This window comes from Agelaius phoeniceus, chromosome 2 (genome assembly GCF_051311805.1).
Source record: "Agelaius phoeniceus isolate bAgePho1 chromosome 2, bAgePho1.hap1, whole genome shotgun sequence".
In the NCBI taxonomy this organism is placed as follows: Eukaryota; Metazoa; Chordata; class Aves; order Passeriformes; family Icteridae; genus Agelaius; species Agelaius phoeniceus.
Genome location: NC_135266.1, coordinates 98,956,943 through 98,975,847, shown reverse-complemented (window position 1 = coordinate 98,975,847; position 18,905 = coordinate 98,956,943). Strand labels below are relative to the sequence as shown.

Below are 18,905 nucleotides of genomic sequence, written 5' to 3'. Positions count from 1 at the left end.
GGATGTCGGCAGGTAGATGCTGCTGTGTGAAGCTTTTGAACATATTTTCTCAACTCTGATTGATTGCACTGATTGTTTTCTGTCATATTAGGTCTGCAAATATGTGTAGGAACGTCTATATCGGCCTCTGTATTTTCCTGTGCTGTTTCCCATGCTGTTTGTCCTAAACATTGCCATAAAGGACAGGCAAGCAATGTGAATGTAACGTCATTGTGTCTCTTTTTCCTCTTTTAAGTCCTTGATCCTGTGTCCCCTCTTTCACATGACTGCTGCAAGGGAACGCTGGGGAGGTGACTGGAGTGTGGGCCTGAAATCACCCTCAGTCCTGGACCAGGAGTTACAGCCACCAGGACTGGTGGTGTAAGTCTCAGTCCATAACACGCTGACAAGTGCCACCTGAAAGGCACCACGGCCCGGCCCTTGCCCTCTGTTCAGCCATCAGAGTCACTCAGTAGGCACCATGAGGCACAGGCTGGGATTCCTTGTCGCTCGGCCTTTTCCCAAGGCTGAACATCAGTGTGACTGAGTGAGCACCTGGGGGACTGCTGAGACTTTTCAGAAGAAACTACATTTCAGAAAAACTACAGTGCTGTGCTTTGTTGAGGACCGTGCTGCTGGAGGTGGGGTGTCTCAGCACAGCAGCTGCTCAGTCTGTTACCTGTGATAACCAGCTATCAGACAGGCTACAGGATTCTGCAAGTGAAGAGGCAAATTAGTTACGTGCTTCTACAGAGCAAGGGCTGGAGTGTTTATGTCCCATAGTACGTTTTTCATGGATGACTACTTTCTTTTCAATTAATGACGTTTTGGACATATATTTTAGTACTTCCTGGCATTTCTAGGGTTAGTTAATAGTCTATTTTTTTTTTTTGTCTCTTTCATACTACAAATACTAGTTGAGCCTGGAGCCAAAAACTCTGCAGCACTGTTAAATTCATAATGAAGTCCAAAGCTCTGAAAGGTCTAAAATTCCTTTGACAAATAATGGTGCGAGAGAAACATAATAGAAAAAAAAATCTAACTAGTATTACCTATTAAAATACATAAATAATTTGTGAAGGGTCTTAAACATACAACAAATACAAATGTCTTCCTCACAGTCTCAAATGGTGAGCAAGTCTATAGGAGTGACTGGAAGACTCAGGACATACATTCCCATTTTGGCTGTGGCTGCTAGTTGCAGACCACCTTCAGAACTAAAGTATTTATTAACTATTTAAAATTGGGGTTAATATTAAAGCAAATTTTTGCATTAAAACCAAGCAAACAAACAACAAAAGACATATACATAATACAGAACTAATGGCAATAGAAAATCAAATGGAGTAAGTATTTCCATAAGTACAGAATCTATTTAAAAAATGATGTGTTCATGCTGACATGTATGTACAACTTGTAGCCCTCTTGTAATCGCCAGAACCGTTCCTCAAAGTTAAAAGTATTTCAAACAATTTTCCTCTGGTTGGTTATTTTTTTATGGCATGGATTTAACACAGCATTTTTGTCTTTTGTCATATATGATTTTTATCAACACCTATCAATTCTGCCATAAATTACTGCTTTATGCCTATTCATTTAATGTATTTATATTGCTGCCTTCTAGCAGAATGTTCACTCTAGCAGTCAACATCTTAGACAATTTCCTGGCTAAAAAACACCAGAAGACACATACATGGACGCCTTCCCCCATACCTACATATGTGTATTTGTGTCTGTAACAAAAAGTACTTCTTTTATTGCTGAGCAAACATGCATAATAGCTTGTACTGGATCTACTGGCTGAACATACAGCTACTATCGCAGTGAGGGAAACTTGGACGCTCAATATGAGTGTTTAGCAAGCTTCGTTTATTGAAGAGAGCATCAGACTTTTATGCACAACAAGTAATAAGCTCATACATATTCTGCAAGCTAAGCAATCTATTGGCTATACTACAATATCAGCTCTTCCTCATACCTAGGGGTTACATCTTTCTTTTCTCATGTCTCTCTCACTACTTGTTATTGTACCACAGCTATGCTCAAGGACACAGTGTTTTGCAGGTGCAGGGACCCAGATTAGCTGCATCCTCCTGATTCTTGGTCCAGAGCATGGCCCCTGTCATGTAGCCATTCCTCCACAAGCTACTCTGACAGTCTGCAAAAGGAGAAGGTAATTCCAGATCTAGAGCAGAGGACACCCAGCTGGAAGCTCTCCCCAGCTGATGCCCTGTGCCGGGGCATGTCCTGGAATGGCAGCTTCCGAAACCATCAGGCACAGATCCTTCAGGGTAAGACATCAACGTAATCATCGCTGTCATCAACTTCTGTGAAGTAATCAATACAAATAAAAAAAGATGTCATTGCAAGGTGCTCTTCTGAAAGGCTGTGGGTGCAGCACAGCCTGTGGCAGGGCAGGTATCAGTAACTCAGTTTGGTTTCTCAGTGTGCTATTGCAGGGCCAACATTTAGGCCCCCTGTCCTATGGGCTGGATTCTCCAGGAAAAGGCAAAGCCTTTTCTGAGCCAGGAAGCACTGTTGTAAACAGCTGTATTCACATGATACTACCCCCTTCTTCCTGAGAAACAGTCAAATGTCAGAAATGATCCATTCTTGCTAAATCAAATCAGTAGCTGAGATATCTGTGACTCTCAAAATGCATCCCTTGTTCTGTAAATAAATACCCAAGAGAAAAGTTCTCATCCCAACTAAAGGAGGAGAGCCTGAAAAATCCTGTTCTCTCTTACACTTTGTAAGATTGGTTGTGGTTTTTGAGAAGCCAGGAAAAAGGCAGAAATTCAATGCTTGGAACTCAAAGTTCCACTACGGAGACCTATTGCTCTTCAAACAGCTGCCCTCAGAAAAGCTATTCCTAAGCTAGAAAACAAAACTCAAATATCTCCAACCACCAGGATCATGATCTCAGTCCCTTGAGGTGTTCCACTGGTTGTGCTGGAGTGCTCAGTTCCACGTGTGCAGCAAAGCCAGCTGCTGGTAGCACGTGAGGGACGCGCTTGCTTTAGGGAGCACTGCTGTGCTTTGGGCAGTGCCTGTGTTTCGGAGAGCATGACCTTTAAGCCCCATAAGCCCCTGCTGTGGACATGTAATAATGCAGCCTGAGAGGGAAGTTTGGAATGCTGTATAAGTGAAATTTAAATCAAAATTTAATAAAAACAATTCCAAAGTAGCTTGATTATTTCTAAAAAGCCTCCATATTTATGGAAGCCTACCTATATTTTGACATTGAAATATAAGGGTTTATTTTCCTCCCTGTGATTCCAGATGAGGACACTCTTCATCTTCAAGAAAAATTCCTATTGCAGGACCAAAAATTTCTAAAAACATATCCATGTTACTGCAATGTTTTCTGTCTCCCTGCAACAGCAATGATAAGAAACCATAACAAAATTTTTAGAGCAAATATGGCATATTTGCTGTGTGATACAGGTGACAAGGTAATGTTGATGACATGGGAAATGTGTCTCTGTGGCTTCCCCTCAGCAAGGTTGCTGGAGGTCAGGCCCCAAAATTGCAGCAGTGCACGCTGTGCTGGGGAGCTTGGCCAGAGCAGTTGTACTGCTCTTGTGTGTGAAACCCCAGCAACTGCAGCAAAGAGGGCCTGTCTGTCAGAGTCTGAAATAGTTCATGCCTCGAACTTTGATATAAAGTTCTGCTCATTATAACAAAAACTGTATAAAGAAGTTACAACCAAAGAAGCCTCCCTGAAGTTACCCAAACTACTGAGATTAGATAAAGGAAAACCCATTCTTCAGTCACCTGAAACAAACAAGTAAACAAAGAAAAGAATGTGATCCAAACCCAGCAGCTGAACTGAGAATCATCTCTGCCTTGCTTCAAGGTGGGGGAGGCCATAGCCGTCAGACCCCTTTTCTGGGAGGAGGTTTGTACAGATTTCCCCCCCAGCAGAGGTGGGGGGAGGAAGTTTTGGCATGTTGTTTGCTGCTCAGGGGCAGTGAAACCATCCTGCCTTACACAAACTGGCTATGGAACCCCCAACCTTGGGAAGGCCACATCCATGGGGCATTCACGTGAGAGGCAGCTGAGAGAGTGCCTTAATCCATCAAAGACTCCCTGAAGTGCCCCCCAGAGTCCTTCCTGAAGCCTTGCATCACAGGACTGCACGTGATGCAAAAAACCCAGAGTCTGTTGTAAGAGACAGTGGCAAACTCTCGCTGCCCCAGGGAGGTACCTGGGTTTTCCTACCTAGCCTGAGTGTATATTAAGCCATTGGATTCTATGCATTCTGGGGACACCTTCACCACCAAGAAGACCAGCTGAGAGGATCAAAGGAACATTGTTGGGATTCATGGAGTGGTGATATTTTCTGTCACTCTCTTTCTATCCCCCCCACCTCTTTCTCCTTTCTCTTCTTTTTACTCTCCTTTTTCTCTCTCTCCCTCTCATATTTACTATCAAATAAAACCCAAACTATTGTCACTGGCATATGGTCTCATTTCCACCTTAATTTGGGCAGAGGCATTTCTAATAACTTTAATAACTGGATTATAACACTGCCGCACACCACCGTGCTGAGCTGCTGTTGGGCATGAGATGCAAATCACAGGGCAGGGTGGAGACTCCAAAGTTTTGTTTGCTTTATGATATCTGTACTTAGCAAAAGGATTTACCTTACTCCTGGCTGGGGCTCTTGGCACACTCTGCCAGAGGTCATGGAACAGTCTCAGGGTTATTTTGCAGCCCATGGCCTGATGGATGCTGCAGCTCAGTGTTGTACAGCAGGAACATGAGGAATGGTGTGAGGGATACTAGCAAGTTATCAACAGTATCTGCAGTCATGCTTCTCAAAACAAGGATGTAAGGATGACATGAGGCTATACAACACAGTCTAAAGCTTTATGAGAACCTCTGTCTTTATTGTATCCATTTGCATAATTCTGTCAGGTAGAAGCATCATATCCTCATCCTACACCTGGGAGTCGTGACCATAAATTAGCAGAAGAGCAATGAGAGGCTGAACTCTGGTTCCAAAGCTGTGATCCTGAGCACAAGGCTATATGCTGATCACTTAGTCATGTTTGAATACAAATCACAAGCTGGCTTGCTTGCCTGCCCATCTTAGAACTAACTGAGTAAGGTTTTGATATAAACATATCTTAAGACCTGGACAATGAAGGTAAATGACAGCCTCAACTCCCAAGTGCAAGGGCCTGGTATCTTGGCAGAAGCACATTAAGTAAAACTGGTTCTCAGTCTTCTCCAGCCTAAAAGCATCAACATCCATGAACGAGACAGCTGGAGGCAGCTTTTTTCATCATTGTGAATCTCTAGTGATTTTAATTTGTACATTTGTGAGGGTAAGTAACCTGTGAGCTAATAACCATTTCAGTGAACATAAGAGAGAAGGGAGGAGGTAAAACTTCTGTCCATGCAAGACAATGTTTAGCAAGTATTTACCACAAACCTGTCAATGCTGTCACCTTTAAAAAACCCACAAAGGCAGAGCTAAGTTTCTCACCATCATAAACATTGTCCATTTCTGACTTGAACCTCTGGCTTCTTTGCAAGGCCTTCGGTTTCTTCACCGGGTAGCGGAGGTTAGTTATCAGTCCTTGATTTGGCTTTTCAAAAGCGTATATTAAGTCCTTTAATGTTTTGAAGGTCCTCTCTGGAACACCTTCAAAAGTCTGCAAGGAAAGGATAACAAAATGTGTTTGCAAGTTCCCTTCACATGGAGTTCCCTAAATGAAAAGAATGATAAGTTGTTTCTTATTTACCAAGGAGCTGTTTTGTAAACAGGTTTGGTGACAGAATATTGCACTGTCCTTAAAACACTAGGGAGACCTGTTTGGAGCCATGATTATGGCATTAAAAGTAACCTCCCTCAGTATCTTTTTTTTTTCAAGAAGAACATCAGTTAAATTATTGGTGTAGATGTGTGCTGCAGTGATCCACTACAGCAGAGTGTTGAAGATTACAGCATTACACACTGTACTCTGGTCTGAGAGTAAAAGTTTAGGGATAACATATTTAGTTCTCACTTAAAATGCTGCCTTTAAATAACTAGGTGACAAACAGAACTCAAACTTTTACAAAATATCAGCATTGGCAAGCAAAGGTCATGTGCAAAAAACTGTTCTTTAAGTGTGGGTTCATCTGACAGGACTGAACTGCTCCTGCAGCTCAGCCCTGTGGGGGGGATCTGTGCATGGACTTTACAGTGCTGTGACTTCAGGGCAGTGACAGACAGTGAGCAGCCTACTAGTAGTCATTAAAAGAGAACGGGGCTTTCTCTTAATCTGCTAGCTAACAAAGAAACATGCATTTATTTGCTTTGGTTTTCTGCATCCTTCATCTTTTATTCAGCCCTGGATGAACTGGGTGCCAATGCCTGTGTGTACTGGGTCTGGCTGGGATGAGTAAACTTCATAGCAGCCTACAAAGTGCTGTGCTCTGAATTTGTGACTGAACATTGCTGATAACACAGCCACCACATTTTGGCTGTTGCTGAACAGTGTTGTGCAGCACTAAGGATGTCTTTCTTGCTCTTGGTTCCCCTGGGGAGTAGGCTGGGGGTGTGCAAGATGCTGTCTGTCCTATCTTACCCCATCTGACACTGTACTCAGCGATAAAAGCATAGGGAAAGGGAGGACGTTTGTGGTTATGTGTGTGCTGAGGCTTCACTTTCCGGGAGGTCACTAAATATCTGCCCCCTGATGGGAAGGAGTTGCTAAACTTCTTTGCTTTGCTTGTGTGCACAACTTTGCTTTACCTGTTTACCTATTACACTGTATTTTATCTGGGCCAGGAGTTTTCTCACTTTTGCTCTTTGTGTTCTCTTCCCCCAACCCCGTCCTACTAAGGAGGGAGGGAGTGAGCAGCTGTAGGGGTGTTTAGCTGGTTGGGATCAGCCTGCTGCACTCAAGAAAGCTCATGTCTGAATCTGGCTTTAAAAAAAATCCCAAACAACCTCTCTTCCACATCAATACATTATTTTAGTCAATTATTTTAGTGAGCCAAAATAACCTGATTTAAAATTTTTAAGAACTGAATTCTTCTTTCACACTATTGGCAAAAATTTGTGGAAGAATGGGTTTAAAAAGTCTAAAAATATCTGAGTTACCTGCTGACAAGAATGACAGCATAACCCCAGTAGAATGGATAAAGTCCAAAACAGAATATTTTTTGTCAGTAAACCATTCTTCAGGGGAAATTGGGTCTTTCATGCACAGGCAAAACCATTGTTTTACTTGAATAAGCAGCATTATTTGGCATTGTCGCTGCAGATGCCTCACAATCACACAGAATTATAGATTCTTTAAATCAAAAAGATCATTTCAATATCCCAGATCCTTATGAAATGCTGCATGCACTAGCAGTGCTTTCAAGTAGAAAAAGGTAATTAGGAACAGGAGAAAGTAAGAAACAGGAGGAAGTAAGAAAAGTAATAGATATTTCATCAGTGCTATCAAAAAGAAATGGTCAAATGAGAAAACAGCTGGTTAATAAATAATAGAGCCACTTAAATTATAAGGAAATTCTACAAACACAAGAGCTACTTTTTGAGGTCATCTACAATAAGAATTGAGTAGAGAGCAAACTTGGAAATATTTTCTATAGTATTGTGTTTATGGATTTTTTTTAAATTTATGATCATAGACTAAAACGATAATAGATTAAAACTATCATAGATCATTGATCATAGATGAATCTAAGATATTTTAATTTATGGGTTTTTTTAAATCTATGATCCTTAATGCAATCTTTAGAGATGCAATGAGAGTTACTCACCTGTATTCTAAAATATCCTTGGTGTTCTCTGAAGATACGGTAAGTGTAGATGAGGCCCTCAAAGCTGTGAAAAAACATCATATATGTAACACATTAACGAAGTGGACATATCTGTAAACAGTATTAAAGACATGAGAAGTGCAGTAAAATTGAATGAGGCAGAGATGGGAAAGCAAAAGAGAAGAGATCCTAGAGATTACAAAATGAGTGAAGGTTTAATATCTTGAAATACAAGATTACTCTGACCAGGAGTTTCAAAGAACATATGAACTAAGCCTAACACAGGCCTTTAACAAGCATAATTTCATTCCACAAACAGCACCTTTTCTCATCTCTCTCTTATCTTCCTCACTTCTCTAACCTTCATTTTGTATTTCTGTCACAGGAAGGCTGTTGAATTCTTGGAGAGATGTAGGCAGAAAATGGCCTCCAGTCATTAGCACCCAGAAAATGATGGTATGGCTCCTACTTCTGAGAATAATATTATTCCTTTGCATTTCCCAAGGTTTTAGTCATTGTTATTTTTTATAATAAGCATGTGTTTGAACACTGTGGCTACTGATGTCTTTGGATATATTTTGTCAACAAAAATAAAAGCTTTATCAGATACCACAGTAGCAGCAATTCAGGAGGTGGACTGGAGATCGTGACTGTGATCAAAAAAGGTAGCAGAGCTGCAAGAAAATATACATCACAAACAAGTGAGGAGGTTGGGGAGAGGTGGGAGCAGCATCTGAAAACAAGTTTTTTTAACTTGTGTGCCCATTCATCAGGAGGACTTCAGCTGTGGATATGTGAAGTGAACTGTCATGAGAAGGAGAATCTTGGAGCAGAAACCTGGCTCAGGGCACTTGTACAAAAGTGAAGGGTTACTGAAAATAAACACTTTGTTCTGCAAAAAAAGTTACTATGAACTGAAATTAAAATAAGGCTTTCAGTTATAATACGTTTAATTTAATTCAAAAAGTGGTATAATAGGGATGCATATTTTGGTCTTTGTCTTCTTGAGATACCTGTGGAAATATACATGTTCCTTGCTGAAAAGTACTTTTACAAATGTGAGTGCTTACAGACACAGAGAAGTGAGAAAAAGAAATACCAGGAACTGATCATTTTTGAAACTTGTTCTTTACTGATCAAATATAAAAACATTTCTTTCTGGATATTATTCAGGTACTTTAATTCTTACTAAATGAAAATGAAACTACCACTAAAATGGAAACTTCTGTCTCCTCATTAACTTCTAAATGCTTACCAAGAGCAAGTAAAGGGTAAAAATAAACAAAATGTTGGTCTGGAAGAAAAGCGAGGTGAGAGGGAAAATGGCATGTTGAACAGTAAGGAGAACAGTAGCAAAACCATTAGGTCTGAAGTGAAGTGCTGTCAGAGACCTGGGATAATTCTAGATGAAAGAGACTGTGCTGTGGAGGAAGAGCCATGCACCTTGCCCAATTAGAGAGATGAATTTGAACTGGTCACACCATTCTGCCTCCCAGGTCCTCCATAGGAATGCACTTCCCCACATATCCCAGTAGAAAAGGACAAGAAAGTTTGTTTGCTGTAGCAAGTGGATCAATGTCTCTCCTCACAGATCAGGTAATTTGAGAAGGGTTTATCAGTTTGCACATAAACCGTGTTAGGTGCTAAACAAGGTGTTGAGATGCAATGCTAATTCAAAAGTTGCTTTTGAATATCACTAAGAATTTCAGTGTTGGTTGCCTCCAGTTTTAGGGCAGTTTGCCTAGTGAACCACTGCCAGGCAGCCCAGTTTGTGGGGCAGTTCTCAGCCAGTGTACTAATACTATTCCATGTGCTGTCTAAACACAAGCCTTGCTCTGACCTGTGCAAGCCACCATCTGTGTACCACTGCTGCTGCTCTCGCAGTTTAACTATGGCATTTGTTCATGTCAGGATTATAGGCAAATCCACTAAACACTTCAGTTTTTATCAGCTTTTAACACTAAAACCCACAAAAGCAAACTGGAAGTCATGATTTTTCATGTGCTGGCACAGAATATTGTGGCAGGCAGATGTGACAGGCCAAAATGTTTCTGCAAGACATCACAAGGCAAATCTGCTTTGCCCTTAAAAAAAAAAAAAAAAGATGAAAGGAAAAGCAATTGTGTTGGTGTGGCCTAACCCAGGTTCTAACATTGTCATTCTTCCTCTGTGTCAGGTTCCCCATTTGTCCCTTCTGACAAGATATACATGTGCCTTCCCTCCCACCTCCCTGCCCTCCCCTCAGCCCCTGCATTGTCCCATTCCACACCATACTGAAAGCAGGTTCCTGTAGCTGCCTTGCTGAGGGGTCTGTTTGTCCCCAACTTGCTATTTCTCTTCAACTCGTTCTGTTATTTTGAAGATCTGCTTTCTTCTACCTGCCAACCCAGTAGTACTCCATTTCTCTCTCTCTTTTTCTCCCCTTTCCATTGATTTGTTTCATAACAAATTAATTTTTAGTGATTGACAAAAATATCTTCTCATATTTGTTCATTAACTAGATGTTAAAAGGTTTTCATGTCACATTCAAATGTATCTGCAACAAGAGTTCAAAACCTCATAGGTTCAAACAAAGACCTAGATTCTAGTTTTTAAACTTGTGAACAGATCAATTATATATGAAAAGAGTAAAAAGGGAAATAAAAGTGCTATTCCCCACAGAAAAAAGAAAATAATAAAATTTTAATTGTAGTAATTAAAGCTTTGGACTAGAAGTAACAGTTTTCTATGCCCATCTTGTCTGTGGATTTGTCATATAAATTCAGACAGAACTTTGTAATTTTCAGCCTCAGCCTATGTTCTTATATCAGGTAAAATTCCTTTGAAACACAAGACTGAGTTTTTATCAGACAGAAAGTCTACAAAGAAGGAGGTGTTTTGTAACATGCCATGAGACTTTTCAGTGTCTCAACAGTGCTAAAATGCTGTTTACTCATCATTACAGAGGCAGTTACTTTGAGTAAGGATCTTAACATATTTTGGCAGGCTGAGTTATTTTCTCTGGGCTGCCCTTATTGTCTGCAGAGAGAGACCAGCATCACCAGACTATAGTTCATTTATCATCTATTACATAAAATAGCTTTTTGGAAATGCTACCCCCTCATTTGTCACTATAAAGGAAACCTAAAGCAACCAGCACTACTTGAATACATAGACACACTCCCTTGGAGTCTGTTAATATCATGGAAGAACTATTAATTTTAGAGAAGATGATTGTTGTCTTTGGATCCAACTGAAAGCTCATAAAAAATCAGTATTAGAGTACTTACAAAACACAGAGACACAAGGCTCCTTCCACACTCTCACTCTCCCGTATTAAATAGCTGCCATTCTTTTTCTTCTTGCTCAGCAACTCTTCACAGGTTCTTCTTGTTATCTTTCCGTGAAAAAATGGGAATTCCATGGACCAAAGAAAACAATGTGTCTTGCCCTTCAAAGCAATTCTACAGCAAGTCAGAAGCCTAGCATGAGAAGAAACCTTATTCCAAAGGCAGCTTCTTGTGGACATCTGAAGTTGGAGGTGCCAAGGACACACAGGAGTTCATCTGTGTTGTTTACTGAACTGTCCCCAGTGAGGTGGGTTAGCTCTGCAGCTTGACAGCTCATGAGCTCTGTGGAGGCAGGAAAAGGTTGGTCTACACTGGTCACAGTCCACATCAAAAAGTAAGACACTTTTGTCACATTATACCAGCAGGTTTTGGGTACGTATCACACCTCTAGACTATGAAATCACTAAGTTGATACTGAGGTATAGTTACATTTTTAAGTTAACTTTCATGTTTAAAGTGGCTCAAAGCCCAGAAAATAGGGTCCTATGCTTCAGGAATAAGTCAGGACTGTATAGGAGGATAAAATTATGTAAAAGCACTCTTATCTTTTTTTCAGGTGATTTTGAGAAGAGAAAAGAGGTATTCGTGATATTTTAATCAGCATCAGTCATGAACACATAGGATGTGCCAGAAAAAATTTGGCAATTCTCTGTTCATGCAGAGGTTTAAAAAAAATTCATCAAAATAAGCTGTAGAAGGACACAAGGTGTTTAATGGAGGAACAGTGTAAGATGCAGGGACTGCTGTCATCTTGATCACAGTGAAAAAAACTGTGAAAAAAACAAGGTAAATACTGATGGAACACTGTAAGGAAAATCAACCATGTTTTACATGCAGCTGTTACATTCGTGCTTTTTCTCTGACAACTTTGTACACACAAAAATCTTATATTAACATTTGTGTGTTTAACTGCAAGTTGATCATGCATCACACTAAGACCATTTCCAGATGGTATCTTAGTTATTTCAGGAATAAAGTACCTCTAAAAAGGTACTGTTTTGTCTCAAAGAATGTAGAAACCTAAGGAAAAAAGATATCCCAAGAGAGAAACCGAGAAATGGCAAGTCCAAGGTGATGCTGTCGCTGAGGTCTGTCCTGCAGTGACCGCAAGTTACTGATAAAACAAGTCCTGATCACCAAGGGGATGAACTTGTTTATGTAGTTAGATCCTCCAGTTTCAGCTGTCTGCAGACAGCTGCATTTGGAATAAGTCTTATTTTATCCTCCAATGGGATGGGGATAGTGATATTGGGAGGGAAATATCCCAGTCTTCTAAGCATCCTTAAGAACAAACATCCTTATGTGACAAAGATTCTCCTTCTTATCAAATGCATTTGTATTTTCCTCAGGTTAAAACTGTTTGTGGCTTTTTTTCCTACACATTGTATAAATAAGCATTTTCCATGAGGTATTGTGAGGTGAATGGCTTTTCCAGAAGCCCAGCTCTGCAAATGAAGAGCAGCAACTGCTCAGCACTGTCCTGCTTCAGGCAGGTACTCTGCTTGCATTGAAAGGAAGGTAGATAGGAAACAACTGCAAATTCCTCTTTCAAAAAGGTAATAAATAGACGTTCTTCACATTTTTCCCTGAAGGTCTCATTACCTAGGTGCAAAAATATGAGACAATAGTTTCGGTAGATCTTGCAGCTCTGAATGTAGAATTTACTTAAAGTGAAACACAACCACATGCTACCTGCTGTCTGCTTAGCAGAGTGTTTGATTAAAAAAATCCTAAGGAGGAGAAAGTGCTTGAGGAGAAATGGGGCTGGGGTCTCCTTCCAGCAGTAGTCACCACCTACTGGCCCAATCACCTTCCTCCTCAGTCAGTCTCCACAGCTCCCTGAGAGGATTCAGGAATTAACATTGTCCTTTTACCTCACCTCGCCTTTCTGCAATATTCAAATGGACCTGAGAATAGGATTGAATACTTGATTTTAAACCAGAAATCATTGAAATATACTAGAGAAAGGGGTCTGGGAGGGAAAAAGGAGAGAGACTGTAAATATGGTCTGGTCAGTCACTAAATATATGTGACTAAATTTATGCCACTAAAATATATGTGTGGGTGTGGGGTTGTGTGTGTGTTTGAGGGCTAATCCAGAGCAAAACCACACAAATATACAACAAATATACAACAGGACTTGCAGATCCTAGCCTGGGATACCTGTTGATGGATGCTGTGTAACAACTAGCAGGTGGGGGATTTCCTGGTCAGTCACCACAAAGCTGCGCCATGAGCCTCACCACAACTTGTACAACACAGCACTGAATCTTTACAGTGCATGTAGGGGTCACATAACAATATATTTCCATGGGCTTAATGTAGCCTAATGTAAACTCTGAGCAAACATTTCCTAACACAAACATTTCCAGCTTAACAAATCTCGCAAGTATTTTTGGCTTACACAAACCTGCATACCCAGTCTGCCTCCTCAGCCAAGTCTGAAGAGTGGTAAGAAATATGACGTGACGATCTTAAGTCTGATTAAATGTATGATAAGAGACTTGGGGAACTGAAACAGCAGTGATGCCCCAAGGCAGTGGGGCTTGGGTGGCAGAGGCAGTTGCACCAAGCTGAGCCTTTGGGAATTTTAGCTACACCAAACCAAGCAATAGCTCTTGTTAATCTGTGCTGAAAGTTATTTTACTCCATTCCAAAATAAAATTGGGTTTGTTTTTTTTATTTCTCATCCACTTAGGGAGATTTCACAGTTCCTAGGATAGCCTCTTGCAGTGACTATTGTTTCAGATGGCAGAGAACAGGGGGAAAACAAAGTTCTTTTTCCTGAGAATCTGTCTCTTGGCCTGCTTCTACCATAGCATGGGAAAGAAACAGAGTTTCACTTCCTAAAAATCTTCTGTATATCAAAACAAGCACATCCTTTAGTCGGTCTTACACTTTCTGAAGTTATTGCAATCACTTCTGAAGGAAGTCTTTTTCCATAAGCCGCCTTTTCTTGCAATTGTTCTCTTTACTTTTCTCTGGCACCGCTTTGGCTACTACTTCTATAAAATTTGATGCCTATAAATAAGCAAGTCTTTTGATTAGAAGAGCAGGATAGTTAGCCACTCTTCCCTTCACAAATATGTGCTAGAGAAACAAGACATGCAACATTTTCGCAGCAGTGCCAAGCCCTTGTTGACCATTTAGATCATTGGTTTTCTGCCATTCAGCTGCCTGGATTAATTTTCTTTTTTTTTTCCTCCTGTTATTGTAAAACTTAGCAAGGCTATTTCATAGTGACACCTCATATTAACAAGCACAGTTGGAGCTCTGGTTCTGCAATGTCTCCTGGCTGCAGCTCTAGCACAGGAAAACTCTTGACAGTGTCTTCTGTAAGAACAGGAAATCTGGGGAGGAGCTAGGCTATGTGACAAGTGAGGGTCAGACATTCAGTGAGTCATCAGGCACAGTGTGGGATATTGGGGCTAAATAAAAGCTGTGGTCAAAAGCAAAACTAGTGTGTTTAAACTATTGTGAGTAAAGCAAGAAGCTGAAGGTCATTTGTTATCTAGCCAGAAAGAAAAAAACAGACACAACATAAGAAAACAGAAAGTAAGTTGAGTTCTAGCTAAATATGAGCTCTTTGTTGAGTTGAGTCTCTGGGCAGTCCCAGTCCTGTGGCTTACTCTATGAACAGAACCAATAATGTTTTTGCAAGAAGAACTGTTACAGCAAAAATTTACATTTAATTTCAATTTACAGCTTTAGCATGATATCTACACCAGGCTGTACTTTTGCAATTTACTGTGCTGGACACAAAGGGATTTTTTAGTAGTATCTGTTGATGGCAAGATTTACTTGATACTGAAAGAAAAATCATTATGATGTGAATTTAAGAAGAAAATTGAACTAGTGTGTTTGTTACTTAGAGATTGTTGCTACAGCTGTCTGTGGAGCCCCAAGGCATCAGAGCTCTCCCATTAGCTTTCTAACAAAATATAAACATAGGAGGAAAAACCTGTTTTATAATTCTCTTAACATACTGCCCGTTTTTTAAAATACAAGTAAAGAGAAAATGGTAGTTCAAAATTAAGGTGGTAGTTCAAAATGAACTGAGAATGATAGTTCAAACTTGTCTGTGCTAAAATTTGAATTAAAAAGTTACAGAGCCAAACAATTAAAAAAGGTTTATAAGAGACATGAATATGTGTAAGTAGTGGGTTTTGGTCTTAAAAATTATCTAGAATGTTGCTTAAATGTTTACTTACAGGATAGAGTCATAAAACAATAATTTCCTTCTCACTGGCAACCACATTGTGTTCACTCACAAGAGTGATCCATATTCAATTACTCCCTGAGATTATAATAGCTGCAATGTTTGTATTTAAGTGTTATGATCTGCCTCTGAAGGAGGGTAACTGAGGCTCTTGTTAATAGATCCCTTGGAGTGAATTAGAGTGAAACAATACTGAATGTCCAGTTTATATATGAGGCATGCTTATTTTAAAACAATTTAATTGCAGCAGAAAGAAGGAATGTAGCCGTTTTAGTTCTTTTCTACAAAAATATAAAAATATATCCTGAAAATTCAGCTTCTAAGACATCATTCATTGGTCTCAAATATCACATAAATCAATTAATGAAATGCAGTAAGAAGTTAGCTCACATCATAATGCCCCCAAAGTACTGCCTTCCTGTTAAGAAATGTGCAAATAAAGCTGTAGGAAGTGACAAACCTCACTTACACTTAATCACATTTCTGTACTTCCGCTACATACTCCATCACATACAACTGCACTATAAAAGTTTGAGCTTTTGTCTTAATATTTGACAAGACTCCATCCAGGGTGTTTATCTGTCCTTCACATCTAAAGTCATATTAACAGTGGCATCATTTTTACCTTGTGAATTTTCTCTTATTAGTAGTTCTTTTTACCATTACTAATATTTTGCTAGTCATTAACTTACAGTGTCCTCTCAGAATGCTGTGTACATGATAACTACAAACAGTGCCATCTTTGCATAATATTGAAAATAACACTTATTTCTCACCCCCCCCCCCCCATCCCCTGTAGCAATTAGGCACTGAATAATGTAAAGAAAAGCAGGATGACAACATACAAACTTAAGAGGGCTCTTGCATAGTTTTCTAAAACACTGGGGTGCCAGCATTTAACTTTTATCCCACAACTACCAAACTTTCTTCACATAATCCTCTTCCTTTACTGATGGTCTGGGCAGCACTACAGAGAGGTGATCAGAGAACCAGGCTCTGCAAGAATGTGCAGTGCATGCACAGGACAAAATGATGGTCCCAGCTCTCAGAAGTTTACAGGACAAGTTCACACAAGGCTTGGATTCATATCTTGGGCAAGACAGACATGAATACCCATACAGAAGCTTATGCTTGAAAGTATCAACTTTCTAAAGCTAAAGGCTAAAACACAAATAGGAGTTTAAGTCACAGACTTAAAAAAATGGGGTCAAAAGAATAGGCCAGGAGAAATGATTAAAGCCGAATTTATGGAGCATGTCAAAAGCAAAGAAAGCACTAAGGCTGCCTATCTGGTTTAAGCCAAAAGCCATCATCCCACTTCCAAAAATGGCTACTAGTGGATATGTAGAAAAAGAAACAGTAAGATACACCTTTTTTGTACAAAGGTGAGTACAGTTCTTGTACATAAGAGGATAAATACTGTGAAAGGACAGCCAGAATAGGAAGCTTATCTGTAAAAATCAGTAGGAAAAAACATGTCCTGCTAGACAGAAGCTGCAAAGTTCAGATGAAGTCTGAATATGGGAACCTATAGATGCCCCAGCAAAGGTGACATTCAGCTTTGTGTCCCTTTAGTTGTGCCTTGTGGTAGAAAACATAATGGAAGAATGGTTTTAGGGAAAACTGGCTCGGTAGCCCCAGATTCCAAGAGAATGCATCAATTAATTTAAAGGGTTCTGTTAGCCAGTTGTCTCAGTCAAAATCTTCTGTGATTCCTCAAAGGAAAGCCAGAAGGAAGCAAAGGGAATCCCTCAAGGAGAGTGGAAATCACAACAGAGCAGATCATAGGATAGAAGGGAGAGAGGCAGACAAAAGGGGCACAGAATAAGCAGCAGGAAGCATAAGTGAGATCCTGTAAGGAGTCCTTACAGTGAGGGTCACTAAAACCATGGGAAGAGTGGCAGGTGTCTCAAGGCCGGTTACACTCACCCAGCAGGTCAGTGGCTGAGGTCAGCCACACAGGATGGGAAGGGCAGAGGAAAAGCAACAAAGGAGGGAAAGGAAGGGAGTTAGAAAAAAAAAAGATTAATGAATGAAATAGAATCTGATTTTCCTAAAAAAACAATCAAAGGCTGATGAGAATAATAAAAAGGGGAAAATATCTAAAGACCATTTAATTTACCTTTGTTTAAAGACTTATCAGCAAGCACTGATCATACAACAAGTGATTCATTAGGCAGTATGAAGTACAGGTACCATGACTTTCATGTGAACATAGCCCATGAACTGCATTGCAGGATGGTTTTCCCACACTGCTTCATCTTCTCTGATCAAATTAATTTTGATTTTCTCCAGCACAGTTGTATATGAAAAGGTGAACTTTTCTCTTTTTCAAGGACAATTTATAAAAGTGACCTGAGTAGAGACTATGTGAGGATTCCCAGCTTTTCTGTGGATTTCAGAGCCCAAGAGCTTCACTTTGGCAGCTTACTATTGGCCTGCAAAGGCACCTGCCCTCTCTCTGTGAGAAACATTCTCCCTAACCCTTAACTGGTCTCCTGCTAGATTTCATTATTTTGTAAATAATTAGATGAAAATATATGAAATCAGATTGTAGTTTAGCCCAAATCAGTGCTTGTAGACCCCCAAACTAGTTAGACAACCTTTGTTCTTTTTGACACAAATTAGTAGAGGCCAACATTTATCAAGGGCTTTGTGTTTTTACAGCATGCCTAGATTAGAAGTGCTGAGCCAGGCAGGAACATGCTTTCTCTCACTTGATTAACAGGGAGAAAAAAAAGGACTTGAACTACTGCAGCACAGCTATAGCAGACTCTCTTGCTGATGGAGTTCTCAGTTCTGTTCCATTTTGACTCCCTTTCCCAGACAAAGCTTCCCACTGCTACTGTTGCTACTATCAAATTCATATTCAAATCCAAATGCTCCATCTCACAGCATGAAAGCTGAGTGCAATGATTCTCTGGCTTGGTGCCTCTGAAAATAACTCCACTGCACTGGTTAAAATAATCATGAAGGAGGAAGCAGAAATGAAAATTAACGGCACAAACACTTCAATTTTTCTTTGGAAGTCTAAGAGTTTATCAACAAAGCTTATTTAACTCCTGTAGAGGAGAGAGGGGTAAGATTTTGTGCTTACATAAAGACTATTATAATCTATTTGTATAGATATGCTCCATTAAAAAGGAGGAAAATACATCTCACTATGCAATCATTTGTGGTTCAGCTCATCTCTGCAACCTCACACACTGGCAGTGTAAATGTGGGAAGCCTTCCCTGTTCTGTTTGTTGAGTCTGTCCTACTTGCAGCTCAACACCTCACTTCTGTGATCTAGAGAATACATCTGTTTGGATATGAATTCACAAGGACCTTATTACTCACCTGTGAAGAAAAGACTTGTTATGAGACACCACTTAACATATATGCAAAAAATTTCAAATGTTCTGCAACTGTTATTAGGACCAAAAGAGAGAAACTGCAGTGCAGAAACCCTTTACACACAATGCCAAGAGCCCTGAAGGGATGACTGGCATGGCTGCAGGGTGTCCTGGGTGCTCCCAAGGGACAGTGACCTGACCCAGGAGCTGCTTCCAGTCAAGGTGCACCAGGAAACTGGTAACTCAGGGATGACTGCCTGGTCCTGGCCCTG

General features: G+C 40.2%; 1 protein-coding gene across 1 annotated transcript in view; it reads right to left on the bottom strand.

Annotated features, from left to right (window-relative positions):
- Nucleotides 1-1,827: 1,827 nt before the first annotated feature.
- Nucleotides 1,828-18,905, bottom strand: part of SH2D1B (SH2 domain containing 1B) — a 55,725-nt gene continuing 38,647 nt past the window's right edge. Inside the window, exons 5-8 of the mRNA XM_054628092.2 lie at nt 11,019-12,680; nt 7,750-7,813; nt 5,477-5,645; nt 1,828-2,306 (exon numbers count right to left, since the gene is read on the bottom strand). Coding sequence (XP_054484067.1) covers nt 2,266-2,306; nt 5,477-5,645; nt 7,750-7,813; nt 11,019-11,257 — 513 coding nt within the window. The 5' untranslated portion in view covers nt 11,258-12,680 and the 3' untranslated portion in view covers nt 1,828-2,265. The remainder of the gene's footprint in view (nt 2,307-5,476; nt 5,646-7,749; nt 7,814-11,018; nt 12,681-18,905) is intronic.